This window comes from Nesoenas mayeri (assembly GCF_963082525.1).
Source record: "Nesoenas mayeri genome assembly, chromosome: 2".
Taxonomy (NCBI): Eukaryota; Metazoa; Chordata; class Aves; order Columbiformes; family Columbidae; genus Nesoenas; species Nesoenas mayeri.
In genome coordinates, this window is record NC_137543.1 from 21,904,665 (window position 1) to 21,925,617 (window position 20,953).

At 36.3% G+C, this 20,953-nt stretch overlaps 1 protein-coding gene across 2 annotated transcripts in view; it reads left to right on the plus strand.

The window, feature by feature from the left end:
* LRP12 (LDL receptor related protein 12) overlaps nucleotides 1–20,953 on the plus strand; it is a 49,529-nt gene that overhangs the window by 22,817 nt on the left and 5,759 nt on the right. The window contains exons 2-6 of one of the 2 annotated variants that reach the window (XM_080338905.1): nucleotides 5,721–5,777; nucleotides 12,943–13,078; nucleotides 14,641–14,843; nucleotides 18,224–19,325; nucleotides 19,922–20,054. In XM_080338905.1, the coding sequence (XP_080195031.1) occupies nucleotides 5,721–5,777; nucleotides 12,943–13,078; nucleotides 14,641–14,843; nucleotides 18,224–19,325; nucleotides 19,922–20,054 (1,631 nt within the window). The remainder of the gene's footprint in view (nucleotides 1–5,720; nucleotides 5,778–12,942; nucleotides 13,079–14,640; nucleotides 14,844–18,223; nucleotides 19,326–19,921; nucleotides 20,055–20,953) is intronic. The other variant, XM_080338906.1, reaches the window with a different exon arrangement.

Below are 20,953 nucleotides of genomic sequence, written 5' to 3' on the forward strand. Positions count from 1 at the left end.
AGAGTGGTTTGAGTTGTAAGGGACCATTGAAGATCATCTTGTTTATCTGGAGGAGGGCCGCCTCCCATGTGCTCTGAGCTGTACCATCTTAACCTTAGGGCAGCCGTAGGCGTGACGGATGGGCAGGCTGTTTTTGCACTTCTCTCCCACGGACTCGGCAGACGAGTGTGACTGCGGTTCCGCCTGACACGCGATGTCTTCAGGTGGAGCTTGTTTCTGCACAACTGTGCTTAGATATTTACGGGAGGTAGGAGGTGGAGTGGCCACTGACTGGGACTGTCACAAGATGTGCTGGCAAAGGAGTCATTTCCAGGAAGCATGCTGGAATATTACAGAGGCATCATGGGTGTTTCCAGCTCCCACATCTTTAGATGAAGAAGGATATTGCTGGTTTTGGAGTATGGCATCATAGGACCATTCCTTGCTAAGTGGCTTTTTATTGGGGTGATAAGTAAGGTAGGACCAATTTGTTCATGGAAGTGTATAGTGAGGTTCACATTTTGTTTGGTAGCATCATCCACACTTGGTCAAAGGCAAAATTTGGTGAAGATTAATGCAAGGGAACTTCTGATGACAAGAGGAAGTATAAACAAGTTAAGCTTACTCTTTGTAAGGTACAGAGTGGACAGGAATTTGGGGAGAAGGATGAAGAAAGGAAGTTTGATCATTAAGTATGTTGTCTAAAGTAAAGCAAGTTGAACACGTACCATAGTAAGGGGTGTTTGGAAACTCATGATGATGTACAGGAAGTGCTGTTGATCTCTTGTCCCTGATAATTGTGGTTCCAAAGAAATTTCCTGTTTGGTCTGCTTATGTAGCATTCATTATGTACCACAGTACCTTTTAACTCCAGGTAGTTTAGAAGAACCTCTCTCTTCATAGCCATTGTCTTCAGTTTATAGAGTTTTATTTATAGGGGGTGTAATTTGGCTGCTAAACATTTTAGCTTTGGTGATAGGTGTGCAAGGTTTTTTTTGTTTGTTTGTGGACAGTAACTACTTGGTCTAACAGCAAAAATAAAGATAAATGTGGTGTTTGCCACTATGTATTTTTTTTCCCCTTTTCGTTTTTAATTTCAACAGTCAAGTTACCTTCTCTGTAAAACACAATCTGAATTTAACTGAGACACAAGATACATGATGTTCTTCCAAACTGAAGTTATAAAATTTGATTTTACAATTGCAGTGGACAAAGTTGCATGTACCAAGTATTTTGGGTGCACTTCTACAATAGTCATCACTTCACTGTATTACTAGTTTTAGTCAAAATGAAATTAGAACAGGGTTTTCATTTAAGAGTCATTATTTGCTATCAAATATATCAGTATTTAGATAAAATTACCGGTCTTTGTATGAAACCTTCATGTATCTGGAATACAGAAGCCTGTCTTGTTTAATCTGAATGTTTTGACTGAGAGAGACAATTATTGGGGGGTATGGATTTACTTGGCTGTGCTTTTTGAAAACTGCATGAATTTGAGTAAAAATTAAAGGAGAAACTTATTTCAAGACTGTAGGCTTAGTTTTATGCTCTGCAGTTATATGCAGATAACATTTTGATATCCTTCCCATGTCGCGTGAGCTGAGCTGTGCAGGCCGGGGGCAGAGGCCGTCCCGCCCTGAGGGCTGCGGCCTTGTGCTGTGCACCACTACAGTCTGAGCATCACAGCTACTGCCTGGGTTTCAATACATGGAACAAAGGGCAGCTGTGTTTTTTTCCAAACATGTTGTGCTTTTCAGGTGTGAAAGCATGGTTTTTCCATGCTTTGCCCTCATCATTTTCCTCTGCACTTTGGTCGAAGTGTTTACTGTGGCAACATTTTCCTTGTTGTCAGCCCCACTCCCCTGGCCTATGTTTATTTTCCTATCTGTGATGGAATTCAGATGATGTTAGTGAGTGAGAGAAATACCTTCCCAGGCTACGGTGTTTGTTGTCTATTTCTGCCTGCTTCCAAGACAAGACAGCATCTCAACCCAGAGGATTTGAGTGGGATAGAAGAAATTGACAAAGGTCAAAGGGAATGGCTCTGGACTGTGAAAGTAAAATAAAATTCTATGGATGAGTCCATCAGAATTAGAAGCTTTGACCATAGCTATACTTTGAACATTTAGGAGATTTTTAAAGACAGAAAAAGACCTCAGACTTTGGAGATTGTTCCATACTGTAAACATATTGATAAAGACTCTAACTAATTAATTAACCAATTGGCTGATTTTTTTTTGTTTTAATTGCAGTCAAGGAATCTTAAGAGATATTAACAGCAGCGATGACAACAATCTCACGGGAACTTAAATGGAAAGCCATTAAAAGTACTTTCTATACCTTTGTTTAACCTGTAGGTTACCAGACGTTTAATATATATCCTATTTACCAAATATTCTATTTTGATTTTTCTTTTTTAGGGGGAAAAAAAAGGCATTTACTATCTCAAGCCTTGTCCTTCTGAATATTTAATTTAAATGCAGTTGCTGACCATATCCTAAGTTGCAGGACTAAAGTTGACATACATTTCTGTTTAATATCACTTAAAATAAGTGGTCCATTTGTCATAAGCCTTTATAAAAGGAGATGGATATAACCCTGGTTACACGAGTGATTTTTTTTTTTTTTTTCAGAAGTCACTGAAACAAAAAGCGATGGAAGATGTCAGTGTTTGAAAACAAACCTCTGTTTCTTGCAGGCAGCATGAATTTGTGCAGGAGCTTCTTGATGTGTCTCTTCCAGCACTGTACTTTGCCACATACAGTTAACGAGCTCCTGTAACTGATACAGGCAAACTTTGTGTCAGGCTTTGTTAGGTGGCACCTTGTTCAGTTTAAAACTTAAGGTTCATATGGGAATGAATAGTAAATATTTCTTTAAAACATCAAGATTTGTGGAAATTTACCGGTGACTTAAGGATTTTTGTTATATATATACTCTGCTGTATTAAATAGATAGACTAACAGGAATTTCAAAGATAATTATGTTCCCGTATCTTAATGGAAGTTGCCGATCTGCTATCTGTTATATTGATATTCTAGTGGATTCAGTTTATATGGAACCGTGTGACATAATTGTTGAAATAATTTAAAGATCATTGCCTAAAAATTTCATAAAGGTGTCAGCAGTTAATAACACATGGCATCTGAACACACTCTGTTTCAGTGACAGTTTCCAATAAAAAAGGAGGTAATAATCCGAGAGGTTTTCTCAGATTCATCTTTCTTGTAGTGAGGGATTATTGGGAAGGAAATAATTTTTTAGAAAACCCACCTTATTTTGATATTATGGTACTTTGATGTGAGTTGAGGTTGCATCATCACAGATTAGTGCTTCTGACTAATCACTGAAGTTAGTTTGACGATAAAACAGCCACTTTATGTCGAGAGATTAATTGTTAGGTCATAAAATTTATTTAGATGGAAAATATTAAAGCATTCTGGTTTGGATATTGACTTAAGGGTTTTTTTCTTAACTCATTAATTATAAGTCAATGTGTACAGGATTTGGATGTAAGTTCCCATTTTAGCATGCTTCCCATCTGATTTGTAGTTTTTTCTCTTTTTTTAATATATACATTGTTTTTATTCCTATCTCTTTAGTGTTATGTAAGTATTTTCATGTTTTATCATTGTATTTTTATCAGAACTAATTTCATCAATATTCTGAGTGTTTTGTTTTCCTGGTCTTTACATATAGTCAGCTTGTCTATCGTTCAGATTCTGGGGTGTCAGTGTAGTGCCCAGATACTGACTGTCTTCAATGTATTATTTTGGGGTTTTTCATATTTCTAAATGTTTATGAATTCCTTTCTTGTCATGCTGTTCATTTGCAGTGTTCAATAACAGCTACAGATATAATTGTATGTGCTAATACTGCCTTTTTGAAAATACAGAAGTGGTGAATAACCCCTACTGTAATTTAATAGATGAAATATCAGTAAGCAATTTTTAGCTTAACACAAGAGGTCTCGAAATGTGTTAATGTTTTCCTTATATTGGTGGAAATAATAGAAAACAAGACAATCAGAAATGTGCTTCTCTGGAAAAAGTTACAAGTAAAATCACTTTACAGCAAGGGTGGTGTTTATGTTGTAAATTTAGAGCTCAGTGTTACTGAAGACATTCAGCATGTTGGTTTACGTGCAAAATGGATAAATTGTTTGGAGAGCAGCTTTTTGAAACTTACGGGTATATTTTACTTTTGAAAATAGTTTAGTTGGAAAGCAGTTTATCACTGATACGTTATTTTATATTGTTTTAAAATACATGTCTTTTGAACATTGAGGGAAATTTTGCTTTAAATTGAGACAAAGCAACTTAAATATGTGCGGTGAAATTAATCCATCAAAAATGGGGGAGGAATACATCACTTAAGATCCCACAAATTTAGTTGTGGGTGGGATTTTTTTTTGTGGGTTTTGGGGTTTTTTTGTAAAAAAAAAAAAAAAAATAAATAAAAATTAAACTTGCCCTTTTACCACACATTCTGATCATCAGGTTTCTAAGATTATTGTGTCTTTAGAAAGTAAAAAACTATGTGCATTTGGTGTCAACCCTGGGAGCAGTTTCTGAAACATTTTATTTGCACTCACTGCAGTGGAGGAGCATTGAGATGCTTGCTTAGGTGTGTATGATCAAGGTCAACTCTAACAGTCTTTAACCTTGGTATAAAATGACTTTTATATTCTTCATGTATTTAACATTCTTGTTACCAAATATACCAGTCTTACATTGCAGTACTGGTTGAACAACTGATTTCACATGTGTGAAAATCTGTGTGACATGGCAAACCTTCAATATTACAAAGCTTCGACGGACTAGAGAGTTGTGGTTTTAGAGTTTGCTTAGTGATGTATTTTACATTTTAGATTCACTGCCTGTGAGCTTACTTATGAAAGCAGCTCTCTCCTGAAATGCCTGGAAGATTTTATTAGAAATCTGTTGTAAAGGCTAAAAGAAAAGATGTTGAATAAAGGAGAGGGGAATGAGAGCTGTTTGGTGGGAGAAACATGCACAAATCCAAGTTGATCTGCCACATTGTGTAATAGGACTGCCACCTGTCAGCCAGTGTATTTGCTTTAACAGACTTCTTTTACCTTGGAGGAGTACAAAATAACAGGAGATTCAGAGGAATAACATTTTGTCTATTACTCTTGATGACCACATGGGTATCGTTCATCCTTGAAAGTATAGTTAGTTTTAATGAACATCGCTGGGGAGTTAGTCTTGAAGGTAGCTAATTCCTGGCTATACCTGAGATGTCTTTTTGGATAAAAGGAATAGGCTACAATTCATTATGGAGTAGATGGATATCTTTCCCTGGGTGTGTTTATTTGTACACCATTCACTTATAAATCTTGATATGGGAGGAAATGGGGAAGATGCATTGAAATAAGCCTTTCTTGAAAAGAAAATAACATTTGATGCAAAAGCTACCATCTAAAATACCTGAAGATTCTCCAAACTCTTTACTACTATCAGTCTCTTGTTCCTTAACTTTCTAGCATATTTAATTTTTCCTAGTACGCTAATGAGGCTTGTTTATTTTCACTTTATAGTAACTTTTCCGCTAGTCTTTTCTCTTAAGTTTTATCGTAAAATGAATGTAGGACCTTTAATGTTTAATATTAATTAAAATTATTTCAGCTTTGTTCTTTCTGTTCTGTAAAAGGGTATCTCAAGAATTTTTACAAATTTTATCTTGGAAATTAGCTTATTCATTATGTTTAATTTTAGGAAATGGTGCTCTTGCAGAACATTCTGAAAATGTGCATATTTCAGGAGTGTCAACGGGTAAGTCATTTTTTGTAATGTTTAAATTTCATGCATGACTTAAATAGTAAATATTGAAAGCCACCTGGTATCTTATGAAGAGATATTTGGCTATAAAAATTATTACTGCCTTTTGCAGCATGTAATAAGGAATGAAGCAACTGGAACATGGAAAAATTCTCATAAGATAAAATTGATACCTGCATGCTCATGAACAGATTATGCCTTTCTAAGTGGACTGCTTAATTATTTTTCCATACAAACATTGAACTAAGAGAAAAGTTGGTTTAAGTTGAATTGATATTTTCTTTCCACAGTAAAGTTTTTTTCTGAAATGAAATTTATTGAAATGTAATTTTGGACACTGCTACTATCAAATAATATAAATCCAGGAGTTAGGTGTTTCACCTGATTAGATTGAAGCAGTAACTGAAACTGCTGTACACTCGACTGCACAGTTTCCTTAATACAAGGAAAAAAAAGAATTTTAGAACTTGTGAAACTGAGAAACTGATGAGATGCTGGGAGAACATGGGGCATAAAAGCAGCACAAGTTGCTTAAAGGTTGCAGTGTTCCCTTCCAGTGAGTCCTTCAGCCTCCTCTGAGCAGCAGCCGCGGTTGGGCCTCTTCTGCCTTAGCAAAGTGGCTGGCTGTCCAGTGAGGCGTTCGGCGATACCAGTGTCTGATCTTTGTTCTTCAGATGTTAAGCAGTGCCAGCTAAGCTGTTCTTTGTGTTTTACACATCTGTAATACAGATACTCAGAGTGTGTGTGGAATAGGGAGACACACTTCTTCAGTGGGCAGAATACAAGCCTGATTATTTTAATAGGGAAGCTGCCACTAATCCCTGGAAATCAAACTGATTTTCATGCTCTTCTTGTAAAATAAGTCAAAATGCAAACTCATCCTTTTTGACAACAGCTTGCACATCTCACTGTAGTTGTCCTCACAGGATAGCTTCAAACATCATGTTGCAAATTGTGCATGCAGTTAGGTTTTTGGATAAATGTGCAGTCAGTGGATGGTCTCTGTTACACTGTATAACCACTTTTCTCCCTTCCACTGTTTCCTATTCAAAGACTGTCAAAGTCTAATTATAGATCCTTGCTACCTGTTCTTGTGCAGCTTAATGAAGGATGTTGTTGCTTTTCAACAGTAGTAACACACCAAGTATCATCATACGTGGTATATTATGGCACACTGCTAATTATAAATAATGACACTGGTACTTGCCACTCCTGCAACAGTTGTTGCTGGAGTTGGATTGTACGAAATACACAGACGACCTAAAATCTAGCTCTGCAGCTTTCTGGATCTGTTTTAACATACGTTTTAGCAACCCTTCACCCCTTTGGTTGCTCCAACAGTCATGTCACAGGTCGCAATACAGTCAGAAAAGCATCTGCTGGGCAGGAGGTGAATGGAATTTTTGACTCTGCTTGCAGAACTTTGGCCAGCATGCTTGAATACACGGTGCCAAGGAGAAGAGAACACAATGTACTTTGTACACAAAATAACAGCAGCTGGTAGACAGACCTTTAACTACTGAGATGAAAGATCCAGTGAGGGTTCCATTTAAAAGTATATATTAAAAAAAAAAAAAAAAATAAAATAAAATATATATAAATATAAGTATACATATATACATATATATACATATACATACATACATATATATATGTGTGTGTGTGTGTAAAAGGATTTCTGGTGGTCTCGTGTTCTAAAACAGTTTTCCAGCTGGGGAAAAATAAATATACTCTTAAAGCTTTTATCTTAATTTAAAGTGAAAATTCTTCACTGGAGAATTTTGAGATAATGGGAATGGGAGTGGTCTGTTATTGAAAAATCTGAAGAAAGCGTGTAGGCAGACCCAGTGACATTTTCCTCACATACAGCTCTTTGCATGTATGTCTTAAATTTTAGGTGTATGGCCAAGTATAAAAGATGGAGATGGACCTAGATGATTTCTGAGTTCCTTTGAAAGAATTTGTGTCTCCCGAACATGTTTTTGAACTTGCAGAGTATATATTTTTATCAAGCATACCTGGACAGCTTTATATCTATCAGAACAATTTTAAGAAGAGTTTCTGTAAAATAGAACCAAAGACATCTGGCCTTTAATCTTTCTAAATCCAACTTTAACTTGGTGCTGAAACCAACGACGTGATTTTCTTGGACAGTTGTTACTGGGAAGGGATTTAAAATAAAATGATTGTCTTGATGGTAGATTTCCTGTCATGCTGCTGCTGTAAGGCTACATGACCTACCTTACTAAATTATGTTTTAATAGCACAGACCTCTGTGGTCTTTGGTATTTATTCTTCTGCTGTGCATTATATCTGCCAAGTTGCAGGTACATCTCTAATATATGAGCATGCTTTTTCTACCAATAGCGATAATGGAATGTTGTCTCTTGCCTATAAGCTATCACTAGAGAACAAGTGTTTATGCCTTTAAAATCTGAAAAATTGAGAAATATTTTCAGGTCTGTCTTTGGGGTATGTCGCACCATAATTGTCACAACTGCAAAACCACTTTCCCCCACCCCTGTTTTAAAGAACTTCTATACTGGTTAAAGCAGTTGTTCACAGCAATTTTAAAAAAAAAAAAAAGAAAAAAGTTCCTTTTTACAGATTTTTTTCTCTGTATTACAGAGCAAAGAGCATTTTAAATTAAAGCTTTTTAGTTTGACCCGTAGGCACAGATTCCTATGCCTTCTTCCCCCGTAGTTCTCCAAATAAAACTTTCAGTGGCTCCTGAGATTTACAAATGCAATAATTATCCTCACTATTCATGGTTTAGACTTTATCGCAACATTATTCTCTTTTTACTCTAAGCTGTTTTAAACACCTTCAGATCATTTATCCAGCTGTATTCGTGTCCTTACCATGTCCAATATAATGCATACCTTATCATCTTGTGGTTCACATTGAAAGCTAATTCTTTTATCTTTTCAAGTGATCTCCTGGCATTACTGTGAAGATAAATCCCTAATCTCCCTCTCCCTGCTTTTCTGAAGTGACTTTTTTCCTTGACATGTTGTTCACTGTTACTACAGGTACTTTACTTCTCTAGATCTTGCTAGAGAATTTTTGCATAGGCTTCTTAATAATTTTCTTGTTATTAATACAACCAACTTTGGTACTGTAAAAATGTCATCGTCTCTCTTCTGTTTACCAGTCAACATCCTGTAAGTAGTTTACGGTCGTTTTCTGTAGTGTGGGGTGGTGAACCAAGTTTCAGGAAGAAGGGAATAAGGAAAACTCTTGTATGTGTTTTTAGAAGGTCTACAAGGAAATCCATATACACCAGAAAACCATGTGCACAGCTTATCCGCTCAGCAGGACTTTTTGACCATTATTTTGCACTTCAGTCTGTGAAACATCTTCAGTCCTAATTACAATATTGCAATCTACTGAACAGAGTTATGCCAAAGAAAGAAAACAGAAATGCAAATAGATTGTTAGTAAGATAAAGGCTCACAAAGGAAAGAGTTTAAAACAGGAAACGAATGAGCAGAATTGTGCCAAAGAATATAGAGGAATTGAGAGGCATGTAGGCAGAGACAACACCCATGTGTGGTTGTGCAGGAGGGAGTTATTCCCACCCAAAAACCTTAGAGCCACCAGCATGAGATTGGAAACCATCTTGGCCATGCATCCCTATGTATATTTGCTTCTCATTTATTTTGTACTTCTGCCTCAGTTACACAATCCTCTCCTTTTTCTGACTCCTCTAATTTTCATTCTTCTGTTTTCTTATGTATTTTAATACTTTAATAAATTATTCTAAACCTAGTCAGTTTTCCTTTAATTTTAAGTTGCTATCGATATTGTTGATCTATATGGCAACTGCCTGCAGGGCCACTAGCAATTGATATTAGAAGTGCAAATTCTCCACAACATCGTGAAAAGATGTTTGCCTCTATTCATACATGTCTGGTTTATGCACTCTCACTTGAATTGTGGGGTTTTTTTAATTCCCATGCCCTTCTTGATATTACTTGCATTGTCCATGTTTAGAAACATACAAAGAAAATCCATGTTATGTTATATTCTTAAAAGCTTTAGAAGAACGTCCCAGTTAAGCAGAGGATGAGGAATTGATTTAAAAGGCTTGGTATTATCTTTGTAAAGTAGATTCCCTTTAAAACTGTTTTATTTCAGAAGTTTATCCTTGATTTTAAAAATCTTTCTGAGAAATTGTTGTCTTTCAAAATGACAGTACTTCTGAAGTGCAGCTTCTGTACAGTTGACCTTGACCTTTATATGCTTTTTAAGCAAATGGGAGATTTCTGTTGTCTCCTGAATAAGAGATTTCAGTGTATGAATGCGCACCAAGTATGCAAGAACCTGAAGTTCAGGAGGCTGTATATCCCTTTTCAAGGAAGTTCCCTTTTATTGTTTGAACCCCCACTCTGTCATATGCACACTTTCTTCAGTTCGATTTTTCTCTCTTCTGGAGCAGAAATACAGTATTGTTCACTCCACCCTGTCTGTGATCATTCTTGCCTCCTCAAGCCCTCCTTAATCTGCTTCTTTCTTCCCATATTGAAAGGTGCTGGAAATGGTGACACTTTGCCCTGAGCTCCATAGTGCTAGCTTTAGTGGAAACAGAGAAAAAAACATCTCAAGTAAAAGAATATAAAAAAATATAGCGATATTGATGGTATTGCAGACATAAGCTGGAAGAACTGAATTTGAGTAAAACCAGAAGTTTCACTTATAGTAAAAAATACTGCCTTGGTTATACAGGCTTTCCATGTGGAATTTCTTCCGAACTCATTTAACAAGCAAAAGTTCCTGCTTGTACTGCTGCAGGGTCGAGCTGAGTAGATGGTGTGATAGTGGTCAGGGTGCGCTGCGCCTGCATAGGAAATTGCACATCTAGTTGCATAGTAAATTACCGTGTTTGGAGGTTCCTATTCAACAGACACAGGGTGCACATGTATTTATAGCATGCTTAAGTTTTTGGAGGTGAGCTTTGTAAAACTGAATGAACATATGTCGAATGGACTATTTTTATCTTTTAGTGTAAAGTTTTTATTTGTCAGGCAAATGTAAAAGCTTCCTTGAAATTTTCAGTGATAAAATCTTGTATGTCAGTTTGTAAATACCTAAAACCAGATAAATGTTGTAATATTATAAATTTCACCTGAAGGCAACTTATTTTAAGCTGAACTTTATTTCAGTAGTAACCAAGTAGTACATGGAATTGCTTGCCAGTATCTGCTAGATTGGTACACTTGTTTTACGCATACTTCTACTTTTTTGTGTATGTTTTTTGTTTCGTACCTATTAAAAATGCTATTCTACTTCAATATTTAATTGCAAATAACCAGTTTTTCTTTCCAGTCCTTCCTTTTCTTGTCTCAACAGATGTGAACTGTATCCAGCTCATTCACACAGGAGCAGTATTCCAAAATATCATGGTGTTAGAGCACCACCTATAGGGTTTGCTCAAAATTAAAAGGTGACAGTTTCCAGGGAATAATTGATTGAATATTCAGATCAAATAATATCTTTCTGTATTTTGAGAATTTTCCTCCTACAGGTCCTACATTCTGTAGCCAATGTATGTTAGCACTTACCTGTGCAGTTCTAATAAGAAACATGTGAAAAACTCTTTAAAGCAATGTTTTCTTAAAGCTCTATGTGAAAACAGTAAATTTACTGAGTTTTATTTTTGTTTCTAGATATCCATAAGCTAATGTAGAAGATGCAGGCATATGCCAACATTTTTGTCTTTTAATACTTTTAAACCTATTTTTAGAAATGCGTTATGCCATACAGAAGTATTTTTCACTTAAGGTTATAGCTTTTTATTGTATTGGAGAGAGTCAGTAGTTTCAGGTCCCTGTTGTCTTGAAAAATGATCTTAAAAGCTTGATTGCGGGTAAAAATAGAAAAAAATAACCTGTTTACAAATTACATTGTTACAAACAACTTTTGCTATATTACAAATGCAGTTCATTCTTCATCCTGTTTATTCACTGCATCAATTCTGATTTCTTATTTTGATCAAATACATATTCAAAATTTTAAAATTCTAAAAGCTTTTGATCACCAGACAATAATGAAAATGCCTTCTCATTTGTAATAGTTGTTGTGTTTAAACTGCTGTGTGTAACTGATTATGCTATTAGTAAACTTTGAGAGCTCACGAGTTTTGGACTAGCAGGGAGGAAACACTGAAATAAGAGCACAGGACAATTATTTTTCATGTCCTTTCTGACCTCTGAAACTTCCTCAGTTTCAGGCTCTGTAGCGAGAGTATTCTGGCCTTTCTAATTATGTGAAGATTGTGAATATTATATGACAGGTGTTGAATATAAGGCTGCTAAGGGAGGAAAATAAAACAACAGTGAAACAAACCTGCAAAACTAATAAGTACATTACTTGAAATAAAATCAGCAGAGCTGGGAACACTCCAGTGAAAGGAACAACAGAGTTAGGGCCAATAAAAAAGCTGCACCTGTAATAAAGTAAGAATACAAATGACTGAGTTACTTCAGTTGCATAGAATTAGTCCTATAAATACAAGCTTTCTATTCCATTATCAGAAATACAGTTATGCAAGTTCCTCTTAAGAATAATCTCTTGTAAACCTGACTTTTAATATCTTTAAATGAAATGTGCTGCAGTAAGTGCTCTTTGCTTTCCAAGCATTGGAATAATGCATATGATGATCATTTCCATGCCAAGGGCTGGAAGAGGGGATTGAAATGATGGCCAGGCACTGGGTTTTCTTAAGACAGGAAATTTCAACTACTTGATTATTTTGCTTTAGTTTATTTTTCACATTCTAATGCATTTGTCAGTAGAAGGTGTAAATGCATAGTTAAATCGAATTGAGTCTTTGTGAAGGCTAAAAATAAAATTAAGAAATACGAGATCTTTCACATTACTAATAAATAGTCAAAGTCTGTGTAGAGTAATCTCTTTTAATCTGTAGTGCTAATTGCCATTAGTATAAACTTCTGTACTGTCAACACTGGAAAATATATTTTGGCTGACGTGTGGTGACCTGTGTCCATTACAAGCTCCTTTAGACATTGTTTTTCTTGCTACCTCATCTAACTCAGTGTGATATTTTCCCTAATAAGGTTTGATTGATTTTTGTCTTACTGGCTTTTTAAAAAAATGACATTAATCAGGTTGCTTTCAATATATATGGTTTTTTTAGCTTGCGGAGATATTCCAGAACAAATTCGATCACCAAGCGGGACAATCACAAGTCCGGGGTGGCCCTCTGAGTATCCTGCCCGAATCAACTGTAGCTGGTACATCCGTGCAAAGCCGGGGGAGATCATTACTATAAGGTAACAGTGCTCCTGTATTAACCACATGGATTGAAGAAGCACTGACTAGACATTTTTAACTGCCAGTTGTTGACATTTTTAACTGCAGGTTTTCTTTTCCTTCCTGTAAATGCAGGATTTCTGTTTTGTCTGGTTTTTGCCTTTCCTTTTGTCTGATTTGCTCTTACAGATCCACATCACATTTGTTTTCATGTGGAGAGTTGCTGACTAGAAAAAGTTTCTATGTGCTCATATATTTGATTTCTTTGTAATGTCCTTGAAATATAAGAATTTTGCATTAAAAATCAATAGGGGAAGTTCTTAAATGCTTCATTGATATGTAGTCTCACAGTGTGCTTAGAAGTGACAGGGTGTAAATAGTAAAACAATAGATATCATTGCTGTTTTGGACTTTTGGCGCAGGAAACTCCTCACAGTTTCACGTACCTTTTAACTGTTTTAAAGAAGTAACGTAAAAAGGTAGTATCAGATGTTCAAGTTCTCACCAGTTCATTGCCCATTACTGCCACAAGGGAAATCCAGGCTTGTTTTAGCAACAAGATACAAATTAGTATTGCTTCACAGGCTGATTCTGGAACTGCATTAGCTGCAGATTTACTTCAATTTCCAGTACAGACCTGCTGACCTAAGAAGCAGATCTTCAATATGAAGTATTTGCTTTGACATCAGTTAGTCTTCTAAAGTACTGCTTTGTAGTGTAAACAGTCTTTCTACTAAATATTAAATTAGCATAAATGCAATGTAAAGTAAGTAGAGCTGTTCATCTACTAGAAAGCTTTCTAAACTTTTTAATACAATTTATTTTTCATGAAACTGGTTTCTTGTTCTCTCACATGGTTTTCCTCCATTCTCGTATGCGTTTCACATCTCATTTCTGGTTTACTGCTGTGTTGTCTGCACTGACCTGTTTTGCCCAGACTGTCTTCCCTTTGCACTTCATTACCGTGACAGTGTGTCTTGATATAGCTGTTCTCATGCTGTAACATACCCAGTAGGTAACCAAGTAGTGCAACTGGGCACAAATCTCACCTGAAATCATGGTTTTGAACAATTTACCTGTATTTATAATGTGAAGTCATATTGTTGGCTAAGTGTAGCATTAGCTAAAGTTCTGATAATGTTTGGGTTAAATAAAACAACTTAGTAGTATATGAAAATAATTAAGTGAGACACATAAAGACAATTTCGTTAACAGAATTATTTAATTATTTATATTTTTTTAATATTACAGTTTGATTTTTTGTTTGTTTGTTTGTTTTTAATAGAAAAACTGAGCTTCTTTAAGTACTGGATGCAATATTTTGGTCAATGGAATGGATTCTTGCTGTCCTAATAAAAGTACCATCACTACAAGGTTAAATACTATTCTTACATGGGTAGAGAGGCCACTCTATTTCTGATCAGAAAAGAACTTACAGCTAATTTCCACTTTTATATGTAGCAATTAACCAGCTTGGTTGTGTAATATCCAATTCAGTAGCAATTTTGACATCTTTCTTTCTTTTTTGTGTGTGTGTGTGTGTTTTTGTCTTGTTTTGTTTTTTTGTCTCCCTCCCTCCCAGCTTTCAAGACTTCGATGTTCAGGGATCACGACGATGCAGCTCAGACTGGTTAACAATTGGAAGCTACAAGAACATGGAAGGTTACAGAGCATGCGGCTCCTCCATTCCATCACCATACATCTCTTCACAGGATCATGTTTGGATCAGATTTCATTCTGATGACAGCATCTCCAGAAAAGGCTTCAGATTAGCCTACTTTGCTGGTATGTTTCAAGTGATACCCAGTTCTGTTTTATGGTTTTATTTTTTGTTTTCTTTTTCAAGAGCTACTTCCATCTACCAGGGTACAGTATATGCATTTCCTATAGTTGATTCAAGGTTTAGTGGAAGTATATAGCGTCTAGATTATTTTGATCTTAAGTACAACAACTATTCAAAGCAGGAATTAGTGTTCACAGTAATAAGCAGAGTGAATGATTTGGAGGTGGGAGGAGTTCGCTGTTCATTGTAGGCAACTTGGGAGGTTTTTTAACACAGCTTAAGATTTTAAATTTTTTCATCAGAATAAAGTTAATTGTTAAAATAGTTGGGTATACTTCTGATAAGCATAAATACAGGGCAAGAGAATAAAGAAACAGTGGGATTTTTTTTTTTTACATTTGCATCATTTTTCCCCATCTCCAGAAGGTATGCTCACTATTAAAAAGAAACAACAACAATCAAACAAAAAAACCCTGTTATTTAAAAAACTATTAACAGGATAGATTACTGTAGCCAAATATAGGCATGGTTTTGTACACGCAAATTTTTTCTTGGATAATTCAAGTATGCAATATAAGGTAGTTACTGAGACTGTTTTGTGGGAAATTCTTGCTTGAGTAACTGTTGCAGAGAGGACGAAGACAGTCATGGTTAAAGACTAGTTCCAAACTTTTTTCTGTCCTTAAGCAATATTAGGATTTTATATAATAGCATGATAATGGTTTTTCTATGTCCTGATAACCAAAAATACTCAGATTCCTCTTTGTTTCACAATGGTTTCATGTTCTCTTGCTTCCTCAGTATATGCCTATATTCTACTCTCTGGCCTGCTCCAAGTCTCTGTGCACTAATTTCAACTCCTCCCTAGAACAATTCATACTCTCTTACACCTATGCACTGCCACCCATCTTCAAAACTATTCCACCGAGATTCAGTAAAAGGGACCCTGATCTCATCTAGCCTAAGCCACATTTGCCCTTCTTCTGTGTTCTGTGCTCTTCCACAAACCTGAGGTTTCCAGATGAGCTCATCCCTTTTTATTGCCTGTTTGCAAATTTACAAAAAAGTTTCCCCTGTGCTTCAGCTCCTTGTAGCTTAGCAAGTCCTGGGAGAAGTGATGCAGCCTTGCATTTGGTGCTGGCTCAACTTTCAGAGCAACTTTCTACCTGTGTTTTGCTTACTGTCTTACCAAAAAACATGACGGGGAGGAAAAAGCCACTGTCTAATTTGTCATCATCTGCTGCTGTTTCTTCTAACTGCCCACGCACATCCTCTGTAAGGTGTCAACTTCTGCCCGGCTTGTCTCCCTGGCCTCACAGCACAGAGGGAAGGCAGCATTCCTGCCTGAGGGCTTTGAGAAGGAAGGACCTTATAGACAAGGGTGTGGAATGAGCAAAGGCTCAGCAGAGTTCTTCTGAAAATCCTTTTCTCTCTCTTCCTCGTATCTTGGAACAATTCAGTATGTGACCCATGTTGGAGGAAGCTGTAACGTTTTCAGCAAAACAGTTTTTTCTGTTGGGTTATTTTTTTCTTGTAAGCATCACACAGTGGTACCCAGTCCCTGATTTTTTACTACAAGATTGCCATTAATATTTACAGCTCCGTGTTACAGCTTCCTACCCAACCTCCTTGCAGAAACTGGGAAGTAAAAGCATTGAGCTAGGGTATAATCAATACTGGAACAAGTACAATGACTCTTCCTATGCACATTCTACTATATTACCCCTCCACTTATGGCACACAGTCATTCAATTTAGGCAGGACAAAATCTGCCAAAATCTATACTCATTATTTGCCACCCTAGTGTTATGAATGATGTGTGTGTGTGCCTGTGCATATACAAAATACATACATACATATATATATGTAATAGAACAAGATCATATAACTTATACTAGATTTGTTCTTGTGTTTTTTTAACAAAATAAACATTTTCAATCACTGACAGCACTTTTACTTTTATTTTCCTTTTATTCTCTGTCAGTGAATTTATTGACTTAAACACTCTTCAGCAGTACTTGCAACATTTACCACTCTTGTTGGTTTCATGTTTTTCCTGCATTTGTTTTAAAAAAGCCTTTCCTTAGCAATTGCCAGTTTTTTCAAATGCTGATATTGTTGCATGTTTTTTGAAAAATAATTTCAAGGTAGAGCTTTTCTTTTTAATGTTAAGATATTAAAATAATAAAAAGGAGAACAGAACTGTGATATGACTTGACCTATCAAAGCAGATTTGTTGCAGCAAGGGAAATTCAGACTAGATATGAGGACCTTAACCACTTTGTGTTGTTAAGCGTTGGAACTTTGAAAATACTTGATTGTACAAGGCCCTGAACAACCCAATCAAACTTTGGTTAGCCTTGCTTTGAGCAGACGGTTTGATCCAGAGATCACTTCCAATCTGAATTGTTCTCTTGTAAAACAAGATAGAAACTGTTTCTCCTGGGAAAGTTTGTATTACAGTAAGCGCATCATACTGTCTTTCTTTTTTTCTTTTTGAAAACTGTAAGTATGACAGTATTTAGATTTAGTATGTATTTGTCTCATTTATTTCCAAAACTACTGCTGTGTAGAACCATCTGCATTGCAGATTTTTTTGGAAGTTTTTTGGAGGATTGACCATGGCAGTTTGTTTTATGGCCAATTTTACAGTCTGTAGCTTGGTTTTTAGAAATTGCAATTATTTTTAAATGATACAGCGGTATTTGACTCAGCTAAGTTGCTGTAGAGCTGAAATAGCTTGTTTCCCAGGTGCACTTCTGTGTTTAACGTGATGGGAACTTTAACAAATGAAGGCCTGAAAAAAATATTCTTGATCTTATTAGTGTGGTAGTAGCCTGGGGTGAGGCCAGAGCAGGGGGAAGAGGTCAGAAGTTTCTCTTTGGTTAGTGGCAATGGGTGATATGCAGCTGTCAGGTTCTCTCTTGCCATAGATCCTTTGGTAAAAGCAGGAACCTACAAACACAGGAGAGAAGCCTGACTGCTTTTACAGGAAAGAATTTGAGGAGCTAACTAGTACTGCAGGACAAAATATTTCTGTATTTCAAGTGACAGAGGAGAGACACAGTATTTTTCGGACTTATTTTTAGCACCTTAGCCAGATTTTTAAGTCACTGTAAAAGAATGCTGTTTTCTTGCTTGGGTTAAAGTTATTTGGCTGAAAGCAGCTAAGGATGAGGCTCGTGCTGATGTGCTGGCAGAATTCCAACTTGAAAAAACTGTTTTATCTTGAAACTTACTGAAATTTATTAGTTACAGAGACTTTAAATAGTTGTTTTGCCATTCTGAACTAACTGGTAGAGCAAATAAATAGTGCAAACCATAAAGTGCTATACTTTAAACAGATAATATTTTTATAATTTCTCTTTTTTTTATATTTCAGGGAAATCTGATGAACCAAGTTGTGATTGTGACCAGTTTCATTGTGCTAATGGGAAGTGTATTCCAGAAAGCTGGAAATGTAATAATATGGATGAATGCGGAGACAACTCCGATGAAGAAATCTGCGCCAAAGCTAATCCTCCGCCAGCTCCTTCCTTTCCACCTTGTGGGGACAAGCAGTTCCAGTGTCTTTCTCGTTTCACCAAGCTTTATACTTGCCTTCCAGAATCTTTAAAATGTGATGGCAACATTGATTGTCTTAACCTAGGAGACGAAATAGACTGTGAGGTGCCAACATGTGGGCAGTGGTTAAAATACTTTTATGGTACTTTCAGTTCTCCCAACTATCCCGACTTCTATCCACCTGGAAGCAACTGCACCTGGCTAATAGACACCGGTGACCATCGCAAAGTAATTTTGCGATTCACGGATTTTAAACTCGATGGTACAGGTTTTGGAGACTATGTCAAAATATATGATGGATTGGAGGAGAATCCACGGAGGCTGTTGCGCGTACTAACAGCATTTGACTCCCATGCTCCCCTCACAGTTGTTTCATCCTCGGGACAGATAAGAGTCCATTTTTGTGCTGACAAAGTGAATGCTGCCAGAGGATTCAATGCCACCTATCAAGTAGATGGCTTCTGTTTGCCCTGGGAAATCCCATGCGGTGGAAATTGGGGTTGCTACACAGAGCAGCAACGCTGTGATGGCTACTGGCACTGCCCAAATGGAAGGGATGAAACCAACTGCACCATGTGCCAAAGAGATGAGTTTCCCTGCTCTCGAAATGGTGTTTGCTACCCTCGTTCAGATCGCTGCAACTACCAGAACCATTGCCCTAATGGCTCGGATGAAAAAAATTGTTTCTTCTGTCAGCCAGGAAATTTTCATTGTAAAAATAACCGCTGTGTGTTTGAGAGCTGGGTTTGTGATTCGCAGGATGACTGTGGTGATGGCAGTGATGAAGAGAATTGCCCGGTCATTGTGCCCACTAGAGTAATAACTGCAGCTGTCATTGGGAGTCTTATTTGTGGGCTGCTGCTTGTCATTGCACTGGGATGTACTTGTAAATTGTACTCACTCAGGATGTTTGAGCGAAGGTAAGAACAACAGATGGCCTTGAAGTTTAATTTTTAAAATATCTTCATATATCTTCTTGTTATACTCGAAACATTTTTATTGGCATAAAATTATTTTTGCGTGTGACTTCTAAAGGTGTTGTTCCTTCTTTGACAGTAAAAGGAGAAAGAAATATTCTGATTACTTAACTATTGAGTGTTAAGCATTCAGTTGTTGTTACCAAAAGGAAAGTAGAAAAGCTGCATTTCTGCAATTAAATATCTCAGTTCTGTATTTAACAGCATATTTCTTCTATTGTAGACTGTCTCATACCAGGATTACACATTCTTCAATTTTTGTAAAATAATATAAGCGTATCTCTTGGTGCTTTTTATATTTAGCCCATGCTTTTTTTCAGGAACTTACTGTTGGGTTGGTTTTGTTCTTGTCTCAGCTGGACAGACCCATAGGAATAACTGCAGAGACTTGTGTATTCTTTGTCAATTAAATTAGTAGAACTTAAACTGCTAAAATCTGTTCTTTCAGATTATAATGGTCTGATGTAGTTTTACTCTTAAATATGTATGTATACACATCATAGTCTTATGTATGATGAAATTTCTTTTCTCTTTGAAAGATCATTTGAAACTCATTTGTCAAGAGTTGAGGCTGAACTCTTAAGAAGAGAAGCTCCTCCATCATATGGACAGTTAATTGCCCAGGGTTTAATTCCACCAGTTGAAGATTTTCCTGTTTGCTCACCAAATCAGGTAAGATTCCAAAAGAGCAGGCACACCACTTAACTTTTAAGGACGCTAAAAGAAAGATATTTTAACTTTCATGTGCATTGTTTTGTTCTATAGCATTTGGTTTTCTTCCCTTCAGGACAGTACTAATATACTAAGGATTAGCCATTGGACAAAGTGATGGTACAGTAGTACCACACAGTTTTCTTAGCAGGCTTTTTTTCTTATCAATGAATGCCAGTAACATACACTATAGAATCTCACTTGCATGAAAAGTAATAGATCAGTAGATCTAGTTGTATGTTCTGTATTGATGATATGGTGTAAGATAAGATTGCAGGATAGCACCTTAAAATTAGAGAAAGAAGAATTTAGACTACTAATGCAATATGGTAGTTCGTATCCACTGTGCAAATGTGTTTAGGTACAATCATGCCCATTATGCATAGAAGAAACAATGGAAAAGGCAAGGCTGCAACATCATATAAAATTAACAGGAATGACTAACAAAGTAAAAGCTAGTACATGGGAGTTGATGGTGTCTAGCCGTCTTGATGCTCACATGGATCAGTAGTACAGTTCTTACTTTGTTGATGAATTTCTATCAAAACAACTTTTTCATTTTAAAAAATGGCTTTTAGTTATAATGCTCTTTTGTGAAAGAAAAGTCTGTCTAAGACTCCTGTTGTGCTGCTGTATTAGAGTTGACAGTAACTTGTATTGTATTGTAGTTAATAAAGCAAAGTTAGCTATTATTGCTGAGCATGTAAGCAAAATAGTTATAAGACCATAAGAAGGGGAATTGTTTTGTTTTTTTTTTTTAATTTGAGCATAACTGGTTTCATTACATTGATTCTACCATAGATTTCACTTATTCTTTCACACATACACCTTCACAAGCAGCAACTGTGATCTATCACAAA